Here is a 17,931-nt window from a genome sequence, read left to right as displayed (position 1 = left end):
CTGGCAAAAAGAAGCTGTTCGATAAATGCTAACCATGATTATTACCCCTAAGCCATATTATAACTGGGAAGCAAAGGAATAGGGCCAGATGGATAGACACGAGGCACACGTGGACATTTTTCTCTAGACACCGGTCAGCTCCAGTTTCCCCAAGAGCATCTGGGCGGGTGAGATGTTAAGCATTCAAACCCTTGTATAGGTGGTTGTGGTTGTTTTTCATCTGCAAACACTAAGAACTATGAAAGTAAAATCAGGGGGCAGGCCTGCCATGTTCCCACCCACAAGGAAATCCAAGACTGAGTCAAGGTGTGGTCCACACTTAATGGGGACTGAGCTGATTAAAGACAGGTATCCCTAAGTTCCAGTTACTCACCTTGTCTTACTTACCCTGTCTATGAAGGAAGACTTAGAGCACTAAGTAATCTTTGTCCATCCTACGGGAAAGGGACAGGCCACATGGTCTGGCGACAGAGGACAGAGAGGGAGCCTATCTTACTCTAAAGGTTTTAGAGCAAACAAGGCCACATTGAAGAACATCCTGTGTCTTCTTGGGCAGTGACCAGGGATCCTTGGCATGTCTGGATGTCTGCAAGAACTTGAGGTTTGGATTTCACAAAAGATCCTGAAGGCTGTAATTGGCGACCCCCTAGAAAAACCAAGAACTGGAACATGGTTCCTGATCTCTCCCTCCACCCAGCCCCTCTCTTCTCCCACCCCTTGCCATTGTGGGTGTCTCCCCTCACTTATTGGTAATAGGAAAAAACCTCTTAATTATAAATTTCTTTTCTAGAAAACAAGAGGCGTGTGCTCACATATGCAACTTTCACTGTGATTGGCACATGAATCGAGGTAGTGAAAAGGTCCCCACAGCTATGTCAGTGGAGAAGCGGCTGGGTCTCTAAGCTTGAGTGCTGTTGGTGGGCTGGGGGTGACCAGGGAACTGGAGGGAAGGTGCATCAGGAGGTCACTAAATGGATGGAAGGTTTGAGGTCAAAGGAACTGGTTTTATGCAATATCCACCTATCCAGTGAAAATAAGGAAATCGCCAAGGGCTTTTTGGTTTGGCTTCTTGAATCGTGTATGTGCGTGTGCATGTGTGTGTGAAATCTTGCTCTGGGGGTAACCAAATCAAGGGAATAAAGGGCGAGGGGCTGCAGAATTTTTGGAGAATGGACAGGTCAGATTACCCTTTTCCACCTCTAACTCTCCCCAGTTTGGGGGACAACTTGCCTGGGAAGGAGCATTCAGCAGCATGTAGCAGCATTCAGCTTCATAACGAAGTGAGGCTTTCCTCTGATGAAGGGGTGGATAAGCCTTTGCTACTATTTCCATTCCGTGCAGTGGCCGACTGTTTGACAAATTTGGGGCCTCACTGGGTGAGGATGTCAGGGAAGTGAACACACAAACACACCAGAAACAGCAGTCCTGTGTATATTTAACAATATATATTTATATATATTTTCTAGATCAGTACATTCAGTTTTTAACTTGTTTTTTTCTTCACAAACAGAAGAACTCTTACAATAGTAGACTTTCTAAAATAAATACTATTAAAATAGAGCTTCAAAATAAATATTCTATACAAAGAAAACCTTCTGTGGTAACTTTTGTGATGGGATGAGGGGGGCTACGGTGAAGGGGGGAGATGAAGCAGGAACGTGGTGGGCTGGGAGCCTGGAACAGTTTTTCTGTTTGTAACACGAAACCAAACCGCGGGGCAGTGAGAAGAGAAAGCAAGATAAGACACCGCGCGCGCAGTGACCCACAGCAAAAAATGGCAACTCAAGATTCGTCATCGACTGTCACAGTTAGCAGAGAGGGCGTGAAGATGCTTATCCAAGGCATGAACCAGAAGGCTGGTGGAGCTCGCAGGACGCCCTAGTGAACTGTATAGTGCAAAGCTGTGCTGCTCACAGCCCATCGCACGCTTCCTGGGGCAGCACGGGAGAACGCTTCAAGGTGACAGTCATCTGGGTCCCGGGCCAGGTCAACACTTTTCACGTGTGCAATCTTGGACAAGCCATTTGTCTAGCTGGGCCTCACTGTACTCGAGGTACAATGGCGTTGGATACAGACTTCACAAGGCTGAAAGGACTAGTGATGCCCTATGAGGTCTTTGCCTCCATCAGCTGTGAAGGGGCCCACAACAGAAAGGGCCGGTCTTCACTCCCTGCCTGCCCGGTGCTCTGAGAAGCCGTGGCAGTGCCCTGCCACTCATCTGGGAAGGCTTTTCCACCCTGACCCACCTGCCGGGGTGCTTGCTGGAATGCTGGCCTTCACATACCCACCCTCGGGTGCGGGGGGCAGTCGAAGGCCCCTAGGAGGAGGGATCTGGATCCAGGCTTGGTCCCCCACTTCCAGTGAAGGCAGAACTGCACCCACCCCAGGGTGAACAGGAGTGGGGACCAGCTTGGTGCTTTTCACAAAAGGTCAAGACCAGGCATAATCCAGCCAAGCAAGCCACTGGTACAGAAAACAGCCAGAAGCAGCTAGAGAAAGGGGCCACGTTTCTGAGTGCTTGGTCCCTCAGTGGCCCTCGACTGGCCCCAGGGGTGGGGAGAGGCCGTGGATGAGCCAGCTTTTTTCTTTCTTTCTTTCTCTTTTTTGCCAAGAAGCTGAGGGAACGCTGCACAGGAGACCTGGGAGAACCAGGGAGGGTCCCCTCACTCCTTCCCTTCACCGCTGAGCACACGAGGCACGAGGCGGACTGTTAGGGAGAGGGCTGCAGACGTCTCTGCAGCAGCACGAAAGCAAACCAAAGAGAACAAGCCTAAACGGGAGAGGGGAGAGGGCAAGAAAGAAGAAAAGCAAACCAAAACCCAGAAAAAATCCGTGTTTACAACTATGTACATAAAACGTCAGGGTTCAGGAGGCCGTTTGCTGGGAAACAGGGTCTCTGTCGGTAGAGGGTCGGGGTGTGTGTGTGTGTGTGTGTGTGTGTGTGTGTATATGCAGACACAGCTTATGTAAATCAATTCTCCACAGAATGGGTGCGTAGACCACCAAGATCACCAAAGTGCAACTTGCCACTGGGTCGTTTCCCACGGAGACGATTTGAGGGAAGGGCCCTGGGAAAAGTTCCGCGGCCTCGAGGAAAGAGTGCACGTGTGCGCTACCGTCTTGGGGGCCACCTCGTCTGAGGAAACATCGCCAGTCCCTTCAGTACACTTCTGATACATTCAATTAGGATAAGTGGTTGGCTGAATATGTTTTTTTTCCTACTATTCCTTCCGAAATATTCAAGAACATCCATACATCCATCACAAATGTGGCAAGGGTAGCTACATGAATCAGCCTTAGAAAATGCAGATGCAATATTTCACATTCGCCTTTTACAAGCTAGCAAATGTTACATAAATAAAGCCGAAAATAATATGACCCTCCCTTCCTCCAATCAATAAATACCTATGGTTACAATTAACTTATTCTAAATCATAAGGTGTTACTACTAGTCTTCAAGAAGGGAAAAAAAGGTCCCGGAGAAGCATTGGGTGCATGCCAATCACAGCTACCTGCCTCATCGCCTCCTTCCTGGAGGCGGTTCTGCTCCTACAGAACAAACTGGAAGCGTGACAGCAGCCCTGCCTAATGCGCTTCCAGTCTCGCCTGGGGAAGGTCTTGCGACCCAGGCCGTGTCCTCTCATGAGAGGGGAGAACAAATTACCACACAAAGCAAAAACCCCACACCACAGCCGGGGAGGAAGGACCAGACACACTACTGCGTTTGCATGCAACAAGTACCTACCCACTGGACGTGCTGCACTTTCTGAGTCCTTTAGCACCTTGAGAGAAAGAGTTGCTACGTCTTTGGGGGCTGTCGGGAGAGGGTGGTGTGGCTATGCACTAAAGCAGGGCTCTGTCCCCAGTGTCCCCTGGAGAATCTTTCCCCCACCCTGTCTCGAGCTCTTCTGACACTCCCCCACACTGGGGCTTCCTAAAACTAAAATAGACTCTTTTTTCATCATCTCTCTATGTACATTAAAGATACAGACGCATCACTATACACAAAAGGCTATGACAGCAGCAGCAGAATCGGAAGAGAAGAAACCCACACCCGGCTCGGCTCGACTGTCATTCATTCTGCCAATGGGAGGCGCCGCCTCTCTTCCTTGCTGTTAAAATCCTCTTCTTGGTGGGGAGGGGAATTATGTTCCTTGAGGTTGCTCGCCCCCCCAGATTTTGAAATCAGCCCTTCCTGGGGGTGGCCCAAAAGGAAAGCAAGTTGTTGTATTATTATTTTTTTAAAACACCGTTAGCATCTGGTTTAATTATTCTATAAAAACGTAATGACTGGATCCAGAGACCACAGCCTCAGACTCATTGGCAAAATGATATTTGGTCTCGCATTTGTCGCCCTGGGCTTCTCTACCCTTAAAGTTTCTGGAAAGGATCTGAGTAGAGAGAACTCGGACACGTAGTGGGCAGGCGAGTCTGTGACTCGGTAAGAACCGAAGGACGGTGTGATGAACGGAACACCCCAAGAGTTAGTGACGAAGTTGGAAGGGAGAGACGCACTGCGCAGTGGCTCCTAAATCCGTCCTGTGGCTCCGGGCAGGCAGGAGAGGAGGAACAAGGCTTGGACTCACAGGCCGTCCTCTGTTTTCAGTGGGCTCCCAGGTATGTACAGCAAGGACTGCTGGGGTGTCCTATGCCTTCCCCAAAAGGTCGGGGCGAGCTGGGTTGGAGTGAGGAGCGGAAGGAGAGGAAGGTATAGAAGTCAAGACTCCAAGGGTCTTCTTCAAAGGTACCCTGGCACTCAGCAATTCTTCCCAGGCAGCCCGCTCCTCCGAGAGCCACAGACGACGGAAAGAGGGAGAGAGAAAGGAAGGGGGGGAGGGGCCGGGAAGGCATTCAAGCAGCTGCAACTTCCGGAGATGTGTCCACATCTGTGTTCCGTCTTCTGAAAAAGAAAAATCCTCCCCCCCGCACAAACCACACCCTGCCCCTGCCATTGTCTGTTTGACACAAAGTTCCAAGACCCTGAAAAAACCCCAAAGTGCTTCTTCATCCTCTCGAGGAGTAGAGCATGCGGCGGTGGTCTCTATCCTCCAAAGCTGGGGGTCGGGAGTGGACAGACTAGCAAGGCAGCCGCGGGAGGATGCAACCTCTGGCCCGGCTGCAGTCTTCTCAGATGTCAGAAGGGAACCACGTTTCCAGGGGCAGCGCTGGGGCTTCGACCCAAAGCGTCAGAAAGGCTTGTCGGGTCTGCTGGCCTTGGCATCCCCGCTGGCTGCCTTGCAGATGACGCTGTTCGTGTGCTTGCAGCGACAACCAGGGCGGCGCAGGCGGTCGTAGCCGCGCTGGGCCAGCTTCACGCAGCCAGTGGCAGGCAGGTAGCAGAGCAGGCAGGGCAGCACCAGGGAGAGAGCGCCCATGAAGGACCAGCGGGCGCAGCAGTTTGAGTGGGAGCAGGAGCAGGGGTGGTCGGCGCAGGAGCCCTCGTCGTCCTCGTTGGTGCAGTGGTAGAAGATGCCCTGCACCAGGCACATGCACGTGCCGTAGTTGACCAGGGTCTGGGCCGAGCACAGGCACTCCTGGTTGCAGACCCAGCAGGAGGGCAACGTCCTGGGGGACGCACACTCCTTGCATTTACACTTCCCACAGGCCTCGCACAGCAAGAAGTGCTTGTCCAGTTCTGGTGGGACCGCTGGGCCCTTGAGGTCCAGAGGCTTGCAGTGGACCACCTTGGGCTGGATGCGCACAGCCCTCGGCGAGGCCTGGTCAGCCACGGGCGGTGGTGCCATGTGGTCTAAGAGCCGCTGGTCGGAGGATGTGCTGCTGCTGCTGCTCACAGAGCTGGGGCGTCCACTGAAGGAGATCCAGTGGTGGGTGACATCCTGGTCACAGCGGGCGGGTGTTGGGGCCGGCTCTGGGGCCCCACCCCGGGTCCGCTTCGGGCCCGCAGTGGGGGCCAGGCCAGGGTTGTCTATGTAGTCGTTCTCCACGTGGCTGGTCTTCATCTGGTCAATGGGCAGGATGGTGAGCGGGTGCTGGAGCCGGCTGTGGGGCATCCGGCTGTCAAGAATGGGCTGGACCATGACTGAGCTAGGAGTCAAGGGGGTGCTCTGTGGGATCGGGGGCTCCATGGAGCTGGAGGTCCTGGACTGCACGGAGAAACAGGCTTCTAGGGGCCCTGGGGGTGGGTGGGGAAAAGGAAGAAAGAATGGATTCCAGGTATCAGTATGAGGCCTGTCAACAGCCACCCCCATCAGGTCTTTGGGAGCCCAACTGGAATGAGAACTAAATTCCCAGCAACTCCTAAGGCTTAGTGATTAGCAATGACGACAATAATAGTAGTGGAGGGTAGAAATAACACTTACTGAACACTTAAGATGTGTGGACACTCTCCCAAGCACCACATACATGAAGCCATTGACTTCACAATGACCCTAAAAAGGAATTACTATTATCCCCTTTCTCTAGTTTATAGAAAACTAATGTTCAAAGTAACTTGTCCAAAGTCACACAAAACGATCAGTAGCAGGACTAGGACTCAAACCTGAGCAGTCCCAGTTCATTCCTGTAAATCACCGAAACGAGCTCCTTATTTAAGATATATAGCCCAGTGGTTACAAACACAGAATCTGGACTCTGACCCAAGTTCGAATTCTCAACTTAGCCTAACGGTATTGCTATGAACAAGTTTCTTTAATCTGCCTATGCCTTAGGCCTTAGTTTTGTCATCGTAAAATGGGTTCTTGTGAGGATTAAATGAGAAAATGCATATCCAGTGCCTAGCATATTGCCTGACATACAGGAAGCATTCAATAATTTTTCACTGCCCCAGAGAATAACAGTTTAGGTTTCCTGAGCACCTAACAAGCACTCTGTGCCAAGCATTGTGCTGGGTGCAGAGGACAACGTGGTGAAAACAGACAGTCCCTGCGTGCTCCCATGGAGTTTATCAGTTGGATACCCAAAGCCTTTATTTCAGATGTTCACAAGAGAAGGAAGGGCTGTATCTGATGCCTGCGCATCCAGGATATTAACTTATTACTACCACTTCTAAGAGCAGCAACCTCCAGTGGCCAATAACCCCTGGGTATGTGAGCTTCTGACAGCTTGGATGGGAAATCCTCTCGAGGGGCACTCACATCACCCATTTCCAAGTGCTGAGCTGAACATTCAGCCTAAATGCTATTTACTAGAATAGCTAAGCCAACCCTGGATCAGTTTCTAATTTCACCGAGAGAGTGCAATTTTAAGTTGGAATCTGGCCAGAGATTCAACTGCAGTGCCTGACATGGAACCCCAGGAAGTCACTTAAATCAAAGAGCGGAAACGGCTTGGTTCAAATTTAGAAAGTGCACATTGTTTTCTATTAGAAGTGCCATTTCCTTGCCTGCTGACCTTTACATTTGGAATTCTGCTGGAGATCAATTTAAAGAAATAGCAGCAGAAGGCCAAGACCTCTGCTCAAGGGGACACAGCTTGGAATCCAAGGGAAAGATTGAACTCTGGGAAGATTCCACCCCAATCTTAAGAACCCCAGGGGATGGAGTAGGAGGGTAGAAGGGGAAGACAGTCTTTAAAACAACAACAAAAAGACCACTGGATTACCCTGTTAAGAGGTGGGGTTTCCATAAACGCTTTTTCAAGATGCTAATTAGGAGAGCTGATCCTGCCCCTCTGCTGTTAGCTTCATCTGGCCTCAAAGGTGCTGCCTGAGCAGGAGATATGGGCAGGTTTCCACTTCCAGTTAACCCCCTAGCCCCCGGGGACTCAGGACACATTTGGCCCATCCCAATATTCCAGTCACAGGAGAATGACACCCTGGCCCCCTGGGACTCATCCATCCTTATGAATGTCTATAAGACCTGGAGGAAAAAAAAAAACATCTGGAGCAACTCAGTATTGTACTTCCCCATGTAGAGACAAGTTCGATCAGATATAGTTAAAATCGTTGGGAAAAAGAACTTCCCTAGGTGCTTCCAGCAAGTCTGAAATAAAGAGCTAGCTCTAGATGAAAGCTCATGAAAGGGTTAAGAAGGGGCTTATCCACAGGGCTGTCATCTACATATCATCTCCACTGCCAAATGCGAAAACCACCCAGTCTTTTCTATAAGGTTCACTGCGCAGTAAACTGGTCTTTCCCATGCATTCACATAGGGCATCAACTATTGGCTTTGCTCCCACAGCCCTGCCCACTTAAAAGATGCTGGATTTTCTTTACGCACATTTTTCCTGGCTCGGAAAAAATCTACCTAGTAGCAGCGCCTGCCCCCATGCTCTTTTCCCCCATGCTCTCTTCAGACGAAACTAGAGCATCGCCTTGGAATGGGAGACTTACTCATGGCAGAGTTTGCCTTAAGTGTCTGGCAGGTCTGCCACCAAAGAGCAGTCATTTGCCAAGGCAGCCTTCTGCAGGGACCCTGTGGTCCCGGCTGGAGAGAGGGAATGTATGGAGAGGAGATTTTCTGAAGATCAGGCGGATGACAGGGCAGGAACTCCATCCAGGGCATGCTGCCTCAGCCTGCCCACTTATTCTGCGTAGGAGTCCAAGATCTTGCTTCTAGAATAAATGAGTTTGGGATCAACAGACTAGGGTTAGGAGCCCCAGACCCCAGCCCTGCGGATTTTGCCTGGAGGAAAAGTGACTTGGAATAAGACTAGAAAATGCCACAGATCCAGAACCCGCACCGCTGGAGAAAGACAACAGGACTCCCTTATTCCAGAAACCCAGGTCAGGAATACCAAGGTCCTGCCAACAAAATGTCAGTGGCAGTTTGAGGCTCATATTGCCCCATGTAGTTGGGTTTCTGTCTCTCAGGACCAGGATTAGACTGGCCATGCTGTTGAAAAAAGTAGAAGTATTCCTCTCCCTCAAGCAGATTATCTACTCTCCTTTCCCCAGTTCATTTACTGGGGACTGGGGTTCTTTAAAAACAGCCACATTTCCTACAGGGGAAGCAAAAGGAATGGGCGATGGCTCAGGGATTTTAATAGACCCTGGAATCAGAAGGCAGATTCCTCAATCCATGGAAAAGTCCCACCAGGAAGCCAGGCTGGGAGCAGCCGCTGCAGACAATGGGGGATGTTGGCATTAGCGGGCTCCCATCACCCCTCAGAGGCAGCTGTCAACATCTGAGCCTGCAGTTGAGGCCAGACGTGGGGGTGGGAGCTTGGCCCACAATGACTTGGCTCTCTTAGGATGTGCAGCATCCAACGGCTCCAGCAGGCACAATCTAAGATATACCATAACCCTGATGCAGGACTCAGCGAAAACCAGTGGCTGGCTCCGAGTCCCACTGCTAGCCCCACCTCCCCATTAACAAGAACCCTCCACAGGAGGGCCCTCTAAGAGCCTCTGATGAATTTATTTGGCTGACAAAGGAAAACAACTTCCTGAGCTGCCTGTTTGATAACCCCTCAGCACAGCTAAATGATGTCTCAAAAAAAAAAAGAAAACTCTCAGTTGGTTCAGACTGATCAATCTCTACTCACTGGGACACACCCACCTTCCAGTCTGAGCAACACTGCTGACAATCTTAAGTGCAGTTTAATATGTACTCTCTGCTTCCCCTGCAAGGAAGGAAGAGATTTATAATATAAATAGGAGAGAGGAGGCTTTGCCTCATTTAAGCAGTTTGGAAGAGACTGATGGCCAATTTGGAAGACTCTGGACAGAGAAACAAAGCCAGCATTCCACTTAGCCAAAGAAGCACCTCTATCAAATTTTAGGTGGCACTCTTTTATGGATTAGCATGAGGGGAGGGAACTTTTACCTCTACTCAACCTTCTAATAATAATAAATAATAATTATGGAAGCAGCTAATATTTAAGAAACATTTCTTGGTGCCAGGCTCTGTACTAAGCCCTCATTGACTTATTTTCTCATTTAATCCTCACTACACTTGGAGATAGTGCCCATTTTGCAGAGGAAGAAATGGCAGCACAAAGGGTCATAGAGCTAGCAAATGTCAGGGCAGGATTTGAACCCAGACAGCAGAAGCTCCAGAGGCTGGAACCGCAACCACGCAGACCTGTGACCTATGACTTATGGTGACTTGCAGAAGCCCTCCATAGCTTCTGGGTGCTCATGGAGAGGCACAAAAGCTCCAATCACTTTTACAACCATGAACTCCTCCAGCCCTCAGGGAACCTCTTCTGGCCACCTTGGGGCTCCGTTGGCCGCCAGCAGGGAAGTGAAGCCAGACGGGGCTTACCAGGGGGCTTACAGCACGCAGGACCCCAGTTAGGGGAATTTTCAGTGTGGACCGTGATGGTTGGGGGAGAGGCACTGCAATCTGCCACGCAGGGAAGGCTCAGAGCTCTAGTTACCCTCACTCCCAATTCAGTGCTCCTTGCCATTCCTTCTGTCACCTCACTCCCCTTTACTAAGTGTTTTCATGTTTAGTTTTCTTAAAGTTAAATGAGTCCCACTTGTAGTTCATTACCAAGCAGTCCCTCCAAGGAAGCCCCTCTCCTCCCCACCTGTCAAGTTGAACTTAAGGGTCCCTAGGGCACCTTCATCGATGGGGCTTCCTGGCCTAGGTCTGAGGAAGGAAGGAGGAGCTAGGGTAAGAAGAACGTCCTAGAATACCGAATCAGCGGGATATTAAAAGCCCCAGAGCACACAGCCCTGTATTTGCTGCTTGGCGGGTCTGGGATCCCAGAGCCAGCCAGTCTGACACTCGGTGCGTTTGTACCTGTGGGGAGGGGGCTGAGCACCCGCTGCAGACGGCTCAGTGCAGGCTGAAAAGAATCAAGAGGCATGTTAAATGTTTTCACAATTGAGGGAGATACCTGTTTCCACCCACCCACTCCCTCCCCTTGACCTACCCTAGGGAGGGGAGTTGGGAAAGCTGACAGTTGTACTTTGAAAACTACAGGTCAGCTGATGCCACACTGGCAAGAGGCTCTGAATGAATGGGCAGTTTCTGCACTGCCCCATTCAGTCTCAGCGGGATCTTTCAGTGAAGGTTGTTTAACCCTTTAACATCTCGGGATAAAGGTCCCTTAGCTGCCAGAGAGCCCGCCCACCACCACTGCTTGGTTCTTTTTGACAACACCCCAGTTTAGATAATTGAGCTACAACCAAGTGATGACTTATTGCTTTAAAGGGAATTTTTTAAAGGTGGGGTGGTGGTGAGGGAAGCCAGGGACTTGCCTCTCCCTACACCCCACAGAGGAAGACAATCTCTGCTGAGAATGGCCCCAGTGGGAGAATAAAGCATTTAGGCAGCTGGGTTTGTCTGGGAATCCTTCCTCCTCCCCCAGCCCCCCACCAGCACCAAGGAGCTCACCTCTGGCCAAAATCTGTCAGAGATCACAAAAGAAAACAGTTGCTTTTCATCACTTTGTCCCATTACCAGTTATCAGTTCCCAACCCTCTTCCCTCTTCCACAACCAACCAGTGGAGCTCCAAAGCCCCAGCACAGGAATGGTTGGGAGTCTTGCTGCATTTGGCTTTGGGCTATTTTCATCAGTTTCAAGTTTCTGCTTCACTGTATTACCCCTTAATTGTTGTCTGCTCAGATCCCTGTAAAGAGGGATTAGAAGCCAAGAGTCAGACAAGATGGGAGCTAGAAGGAGACTGCTAACCACTGGCACAGGTTGGGAACTCCTGGCACAAGTCAAAGTCTGGGCTGGAACCAGAACACCAGACCCCCAGAGGAGGGCTTTCTCCCACAGACACCAAAATCATATTATTTGTCTCGCTACCTTCCACCAAGAAATGAACTTACAGTAACAGATTTTAGCTTACTCCTGGGACAGGGGCAGGAAATGACTTCCCCTTCCCCCACCAGAAAAAGAAAGACTACCCACAAGGGAAACCACACTTCTGCAAGTGACCACCTGCCCAAAGGCCCCTTCCCTCCTCTGCTGGATCCAGCGCATCTGTGCTCCGTCCCCAGTGCCCTTGCTTCCTTCACTGACTGGGGCCTGTCCTTGGAAAGAACAATCGCGATCACAGCTGAACTGTGGAGCCTCTTAAGCCTAGCCACATGGCCTGGATACATTCTCCAGGCTTGTCAGATGTCCGGATCTGCAGGGTGGCCCCAGACCCCCAAGAGCCAAGAATACCCCACACTTCCTAACGTCACGCAACACTCCACACCTCCTGTGCAGGAAGGGGCGCCCTTGAAATCACGCCCTCCTCCTAGCAGCTCAGTAACAACCATGACTGTGGCCACTCATGAGCAGCTCTGCTGGCCCCTGGCCCCTTGGGAGGAGTTTGTTCTCTCTATTCTGCAGATGGGTAAACTAAAGCCACACTTTGCAGGTTTGCCTCGCCACTCAACTGCTCTGCCCTGGCCCCTGGCTCGGTCTGGAAGGAGCAATACAGCTTCCATGTGTTGTTCTTCATCACTTTCTTCCTCTGGCTCTTCTGAAAGAGCAAACATATTCTAATGAGTCACTGTTTTCCCCTCTGGCAGGCAGATTCAGGTTGGCCATGACATGGAACCTTCTCCACTCTTGCCATTTCCCTTCCTTTAAAACTCTACCATGTCTACATTTGAACCCCAAAATCTTCAACATTATCCCCAAATCCAGAGGCTTGGGCAAGAACCCTTACCCAAGTTGTCGTTACAAGGGAACTTCCACCTCAGTGGGGGCCAGATGACAGGCACTCTGAATTGAAAACCAAATTAAACACTGTAATTCTCAAAGAAATACTGAACTTCTGTGAATAAAGAGGAATGCTCCTTCCTAGGCCTTCCTGGTACCAATACCCAGGCCCTACCTAACAGGATGGCCAGAGTTGAGAAAAATGATTGGGGGCCCCAAATCTGTGGGCTTAAAGATATCATACCAAGGGACTGTTAGCACTGGAAAATGGAATCCCCACTTGTAATCCCAAAATATTAAACCCCACAGCAACACACTTCAAAGGCTACCTTGGGAAGTGTTAATGGGTTTTATTTCTCCCTTAATTTTTAAATCACTTACTTTAAAATTTTGCAGTACAAGGCTACCATCATTTGTTATTCAAGAAAGTCAGCAAAACCTCTGGGCATATGCCCTTTACCAAGTAGAGGGTCAGGGGTATGAACTGGGCAGAGGGTGGATTTCCAAAGAGCCATATCTCTCCGCCGATTCTGCAAGGATGCAGACAAAAATGACCTCTGAGAGTTCCAAAGGCCCACTAGCCCCCAGCCTCTGCCCTGCTTTAGCCTGGAATCGTTCTATTCTGTGTTGTCTCTTCCACCAGCTCCAACCAAAGCTTTATCCAGTGAGACGCTGCCATTTCAGAGGGTAACCTGGAAAAGGTCATGAGGCTGGGTAGGAGGGGTAAGGGCAGGAAAGCATTTGTACCCCACGAAAACAGAATGACTCCCGAGTTCAGAATCTGAAGCGGAAGATAACCAATAGACGTCTTAAAAGTCTCCCTCTCAGTAGCTGACCAATATGTGTCCATTGAGATCTCAGAAATCTGCTACCAAAATGCCTCCCGTCCACCCCACGCCCCCCACCACCAGTGCCTGCCACACGGCTCAGTCGGTCAGTGTATGCACTGTTCAGTTAGGATTCGTCTAGAGCCTGCTGGCACATGAGGATCCTCCCAAGGGATGGGAAGAGAGGGAAATGCAATTTCACTGGACATCTCTACAACTTCTTGACAGAGAGAGAGAGAGAGAGAGAGAGAGAGAGAGAGAGAGACCCCAACTGCAGCCCTCCCTTTCCTAGTCCCACACCCGCACTAAAGGAAAAAAAAAAAAAGCTAAAAATTTCAGATGTTTATGCTCCATTTGTGTGAAGATCCGGAGAACTCTAAACATTGTGAAATCCACCAGTGCAATACTGGATAGGGCCTTAGGCCAAACCGAGCTTATTAAGAGATTGATAAACCCACATTTCCCAACTGCTCTGGGCCTTTTACCTTCCAGCTTTGAATCCCTGAGAGCCTTGGTCAGCTAACCAGACAGACATGCGCTTGCTGCCACCTCTCCGCAGGTTCTCTGGCCTCTAGGGTGTCAGGCCTCTCCCTAAACTGGAGAGAATCACGCCACTGATTTGGAGGCAGGAAAGGGGAATGCCACTAGGTCTGGGTGCCCTACTGAACATACACCTTATTTCCAGCACTAACCACCCTAGGGGGTGGGAGGGGGGGTTCCCAGGAGCCTTGCTGCGCCAGAAGGCGGCCTCCTGCCTGCACCCAGGCCTGGCAACATGGATGCCCACCCAGCAGCTGGGGAAAGAGGCAGCCAGCAGCACTCCCCTCTGCCTACCATCCAGCGCCTCTGGCCCATTTTGCCTCTCTCGTCCATCCCTCAGCCCTTCAACCCATGCAACCATTTTCCGTCTGTCTTGCCTTTTCTGCCCACAACCCCCAGCCCCCAATCAAAGAGAATTGAGAAACCGTCTTCTTGCACAAGAGTAGCTACTGTCTAAATGCTTTTTGGTCATCTGCATGGAGGGGGAATTGGGCACAGCCCTGGCCCCAGTGATGGAGCCAAGCTGCAGCTGCCCTGGCTGGCCCAGTCCGCCCTCACCCTGCTCACTGCCCCCGAAGCTTTCGCGATTCATAGTATTTCAGAACGTACCGTCTCTATTCTCTCTTCCCGGTGATGTCAAGCCTGGTACCACCAAGAAGGAAGAAGGGAAAGTAGGAGCCTTATCTCTCCTAAGCTCGCAACCTCTTTCTCCAGCTCCCACACGCCCAGCGTTATATAAACGCACCTTCAGCCCCTACCACAGCCCTAGCGCGGCCGGGGGGCCCCGGGCCTGGCACACCTAGGTGCCGGGGGACAGGGAGGCACAGGGTGGCTGAGGATCCTCGGGCCCTGCAGAGGCTGGAGAAGGAAAAGGCAACTGTAAGGCAGTTGCACAGCATAAAATGCAGCAGCGGAGCAAAGGTCAGACGGCTAGGAGCCGCCTTGCCAAGGAGAAGGGGCAGAAATGCCCAGTCCTTGGCCGGCCCTGCGCTGACCACCGAGGGAGAGAGGCAAAGGGGGAGGAAACCTAGTCCGTCACCGCTCCAAAGGAGAAAAAAAATCTACGTCGAGCATAGGCCGCTGCGGCGGGCTGGGGAGGTATATGGCAGAGCTGGCACCGTGGGCACGGAGCCGGGGGGCGGACGAGCCGACCAGGGTGAGGGCGCCCCCCGACCTAAGCGGTGGCTCCTGACCAAGCCCAGAGCCACCCGTTCCAGAGCTTGAGGCGGGTGGTGGCAGGAGGAGGAAAGAGGCAGGCCAGAGGCAAACTCCCGGGACACGCACAGGGCTTCCCGAGTCGCAGAGGGCGGGGAAGCCGGGCTTGGCAATGCCCAGGGGTCGGAAACGGCGATGCCAGGCTGTGAACACCCCCGGCGCCGTGCCGGCCGGGCCGAGGGCGGCAGGCAGCTGCGGCGCACCGCAGGGACTCAAGGAGGCGCGGGCAGAGGGAAGGAACACTGAGGCGCGCCTAGAAATAGCGTACCATTTACCCCAGCCCGAAGGGGAGTCGCTCGCGGCTCAGAGAGGGGCAGTTTCGGATCCCAAAACCGGCCATGGACTTACTTTGAGGAGCTGCAGAGTCACAAGCATCGCTCCACGTCTGTGTAAATCCCGGAACCCTAGCAGGTCAGCCGCTGCTGTACTCGCAGACGCCGGCCGGAGGAACCGGCGAGGCTCCCTGCGCTCCACAGCGCCAGCTCCGCGCTGTCAGCTTCGTTCGCTGCCTCGGCGGCGATGTTGCAACCACTGCCTGGGAAAATGGCTTTTTTATGAATGGGAGGGAAGGGCGCTCTAGTGCGCATGCGCGCCGCCCGCGATTCTATGAATGGGTGGGCACAAGAGACCCCGCTTGCGCATGCGCTGCGCTCCTTTTTTTATGAATGGGGGGCCGGAAAAGAACTTAACCCGTGATTGCTGGGGCTGGCTCTTGTTCCTCTAGGGGCCGGCGTTCTTTTACAAAGAGGGGTGGAGGTTCGAGTGGAGGTTGTTGTTGCTTTTTTTTTTTTTTTTTTTAATGAATGGAGGGCGGTGGCGACTGCTGCAGCTGGCCCAGCTGCGCGGGCTGTACTCCCTCCCAGCCTGCAAGAGGAGGTAAAGGCCACCTTCATGCCACTGCGGGCCTAGGCAGGAACCGTCAGTGTCGCTGGGGGGTGGGGGGCGCTGCGTCCTCCAAATCCCGCACTGAGAGCGGATGGGGGAGGATGTACCTAGATCTGGGCAGTCCCCGCAGGCAAAGTGGGGGATGGGTGCGGGAGGACCCCTGCTGGGGGCTTTCTGTATCTCTAGACCAGTGATGCCTAGGGGCGTCGTGGGGAGGGATCTTGAAGCTGCGTTTACCAAAAATTAAGAAAACGTCCATCGTCCGTCAGAGAAGGGCTGAGTGGGGGTTGCTGAGTGAATCTGGTTCCTTTCCTGTGTCTGAATCTCTCCTCAGTGCAAGACCACCCCTCCCCCCTTTTCTTGGGTGTAGTGACAGGGCCGAGGCCTTTTCCGGCTCCAGTACTCCCCGGGGCGATCCTGGCAACGCAGCCAGAGGAGGCCTGGCCCTCGCCTCCCAGCGTTCCCCCTCCCCCCACCCCAGCGTAATGTCCGCAGTGCCCGGGGTCCGTCCGCCCTCTGCCGCCTGGCGAGGTGCCCCACTCTACCCCAGTCCGTATCCCAGCCCTACAGGACGCAGGCCTGAGGAACCCCGGTCTACCGAAGGCCCACAGCCCCCCAAGCCCTCGCCAGCCCCCTCAGGGGAAGCGGGAGCGGCCGAGAGCTGGCCAGGTGGATGGGTGGAGCCGGCCGCGCCGAGGAAGCCGCCGGGGTGGGCGCGGGATTAAATAACAACAGGCTCTTGAGCCGCAGAGGAAATGGAAATGGCTGGGGTTCCTTTCTTTGCTGTTAATGATGGGGGGGGGGATCAGCCCAAGCCTGTGAAAAGAAAAGCCGGTGCCATTAGGCCGGACTCGGCGAAGGCCGGGTGACCCCGCCGCAGGTCCAGCTCCGCCCAAGGACAGAGGAGGCTATAGCCTCCGGGGAGTCCGAGATAGGGGGTGGCCTGGATGCGGGGATTAGAGCAGGGCCTCGGCCTGGGTCTGAATTGCCTGTGAAGTGAGTCTTTCCACTGTACTGGCCTCACGGGAAGATTGTAAGGCAGTCTTTTTCTTCCTGCGCCACTATAGGACTGCACTTGGCTGTTGTCAGAGGAACCAATGAAAGACTTCCAGCCCAGGGCTGAGGTCTGGCCTTGAGCTGGGGCTGAGGTTCTTGAGACAGGCAGCTCAGACTAGAACCCAAGGTCACCGAGTCCTCGTCTAAAACACCTTCTCACCATTCAGACTCACCTCGCTGTGATTGCTTGACCCAGCTGCTGGGAGCAGAGCAGACCCTCCCCTAGGGGACCTCAGCCTTCCTTTTAGGGCCAAGACCTTACCCTAAAGCCATGAGAAAAACTCTTCACCAGGACAATGGGGGGATTTTATAGCTGCTCTGGACTTCCTTTTAAGGATATTGAAGTTCAGTATCACTGTCTCCATTTGTCAGATGCAGAAATTGAGGCTAAGGGTTTCGCACCTGGTAAATGGAAGAGCTAGTAAATTGTAGCGCTGATTTTCTAGGTCTTTGCAACCCAGGTTTTTTCTACTTTGCTACCAAGCCTGCTCAGCATCACAGACCTAAAAACCATTTCCTTGCATGTCATTTAAGCACTTTAAACAAAAGTTGAAGTAGTAATTTTCCAGCTAGTGCTCACCCACGGTCCTTGCTCAAACAATTAGAAGGATGGGAATAAATAAATCCTTTTTAATCTATGGCAGAAAAGGAGGAGGGGGAGATCCGATGTCCTGTTCCTTTTATTAGAAAAATTGGCCAAGGGACAAATAGAGTTGCTTTTCATGGTTGTGGGGGTGAGGGAAAACTTCCCTTTTGCCCCAGAAGGTTTGCTGAAAGATCAACTCACAATAAGGCAGAGTAATAAGAGAAAGAGATTTATTTACCCTGTGGAGGGAGAGAATCACAGAGTGATTACCCAGTATCCCAGTGGGGTCCAGAAATTTATATACCCTCA

The 17,931-nt window shown here is 52.1% G+C and overlaps 1 protein-coding gene across 1 annotated transcript; it reads right to left on the bottom strand.

Moving 5' to 3' along the window:
• Positions 1-1,596: 1,596 nt before the first annotated feature.
• SPRY4 (sprouty homolog 4 (Drosophila)) lies at positions 1,597-15,655 on the bottom strand. Its single transcript, XM_012645833.1, has 2 exons — positions 15,444-15,655; positions 1,597-6,133 (listed from the first exon to the last, which is right to left on the bottom strand). The coding sequence occupies exon 2, from the start codon at positions 6,084-6,086 to the stop codon at positions 5,187-5,189; it is 900 nt and encodes a 299-aa protein (XP_012501287.1). The 5' UTR covers positions 6,087-6,133; positions 15,444-15,655; the 3' UTR covers positions 1,597-5,186.
• Between the last annotated feature and the right edge of the window lie 2,276 nt (positions 15,656-17,931).

Source organism: Propithecus coquereli, unplaced genomic scaffold, assembly GCF_000956105.1.
Source record: "Propithecus coquereli isolate 6110/MARCELLA unplaced genomic scaffold, Pcoq_1.0 Scaffold236, whole genome shotgun sequence".
Taxonomy (NCBI): Eukaryota; Metazoa; Chordata; class Mammalia; order Primates; family Indriidae; genus Propithecus; species Propithecus coquereli.
Note: the sequence above shows the minus strand (reverse complement) of the source record. Positions and strands in the feature narration are given on the sequence as shown.

Excerpts from the sequence above, each read along its gene's own strand:
- SPRY4 (XM_012645833.1), bottom strand. The coding sequence starts at position 6,086 with ATGGAGCCCCCGATCCCACAGAGCACCCCCTTGACTCCTAGCTCAGTC.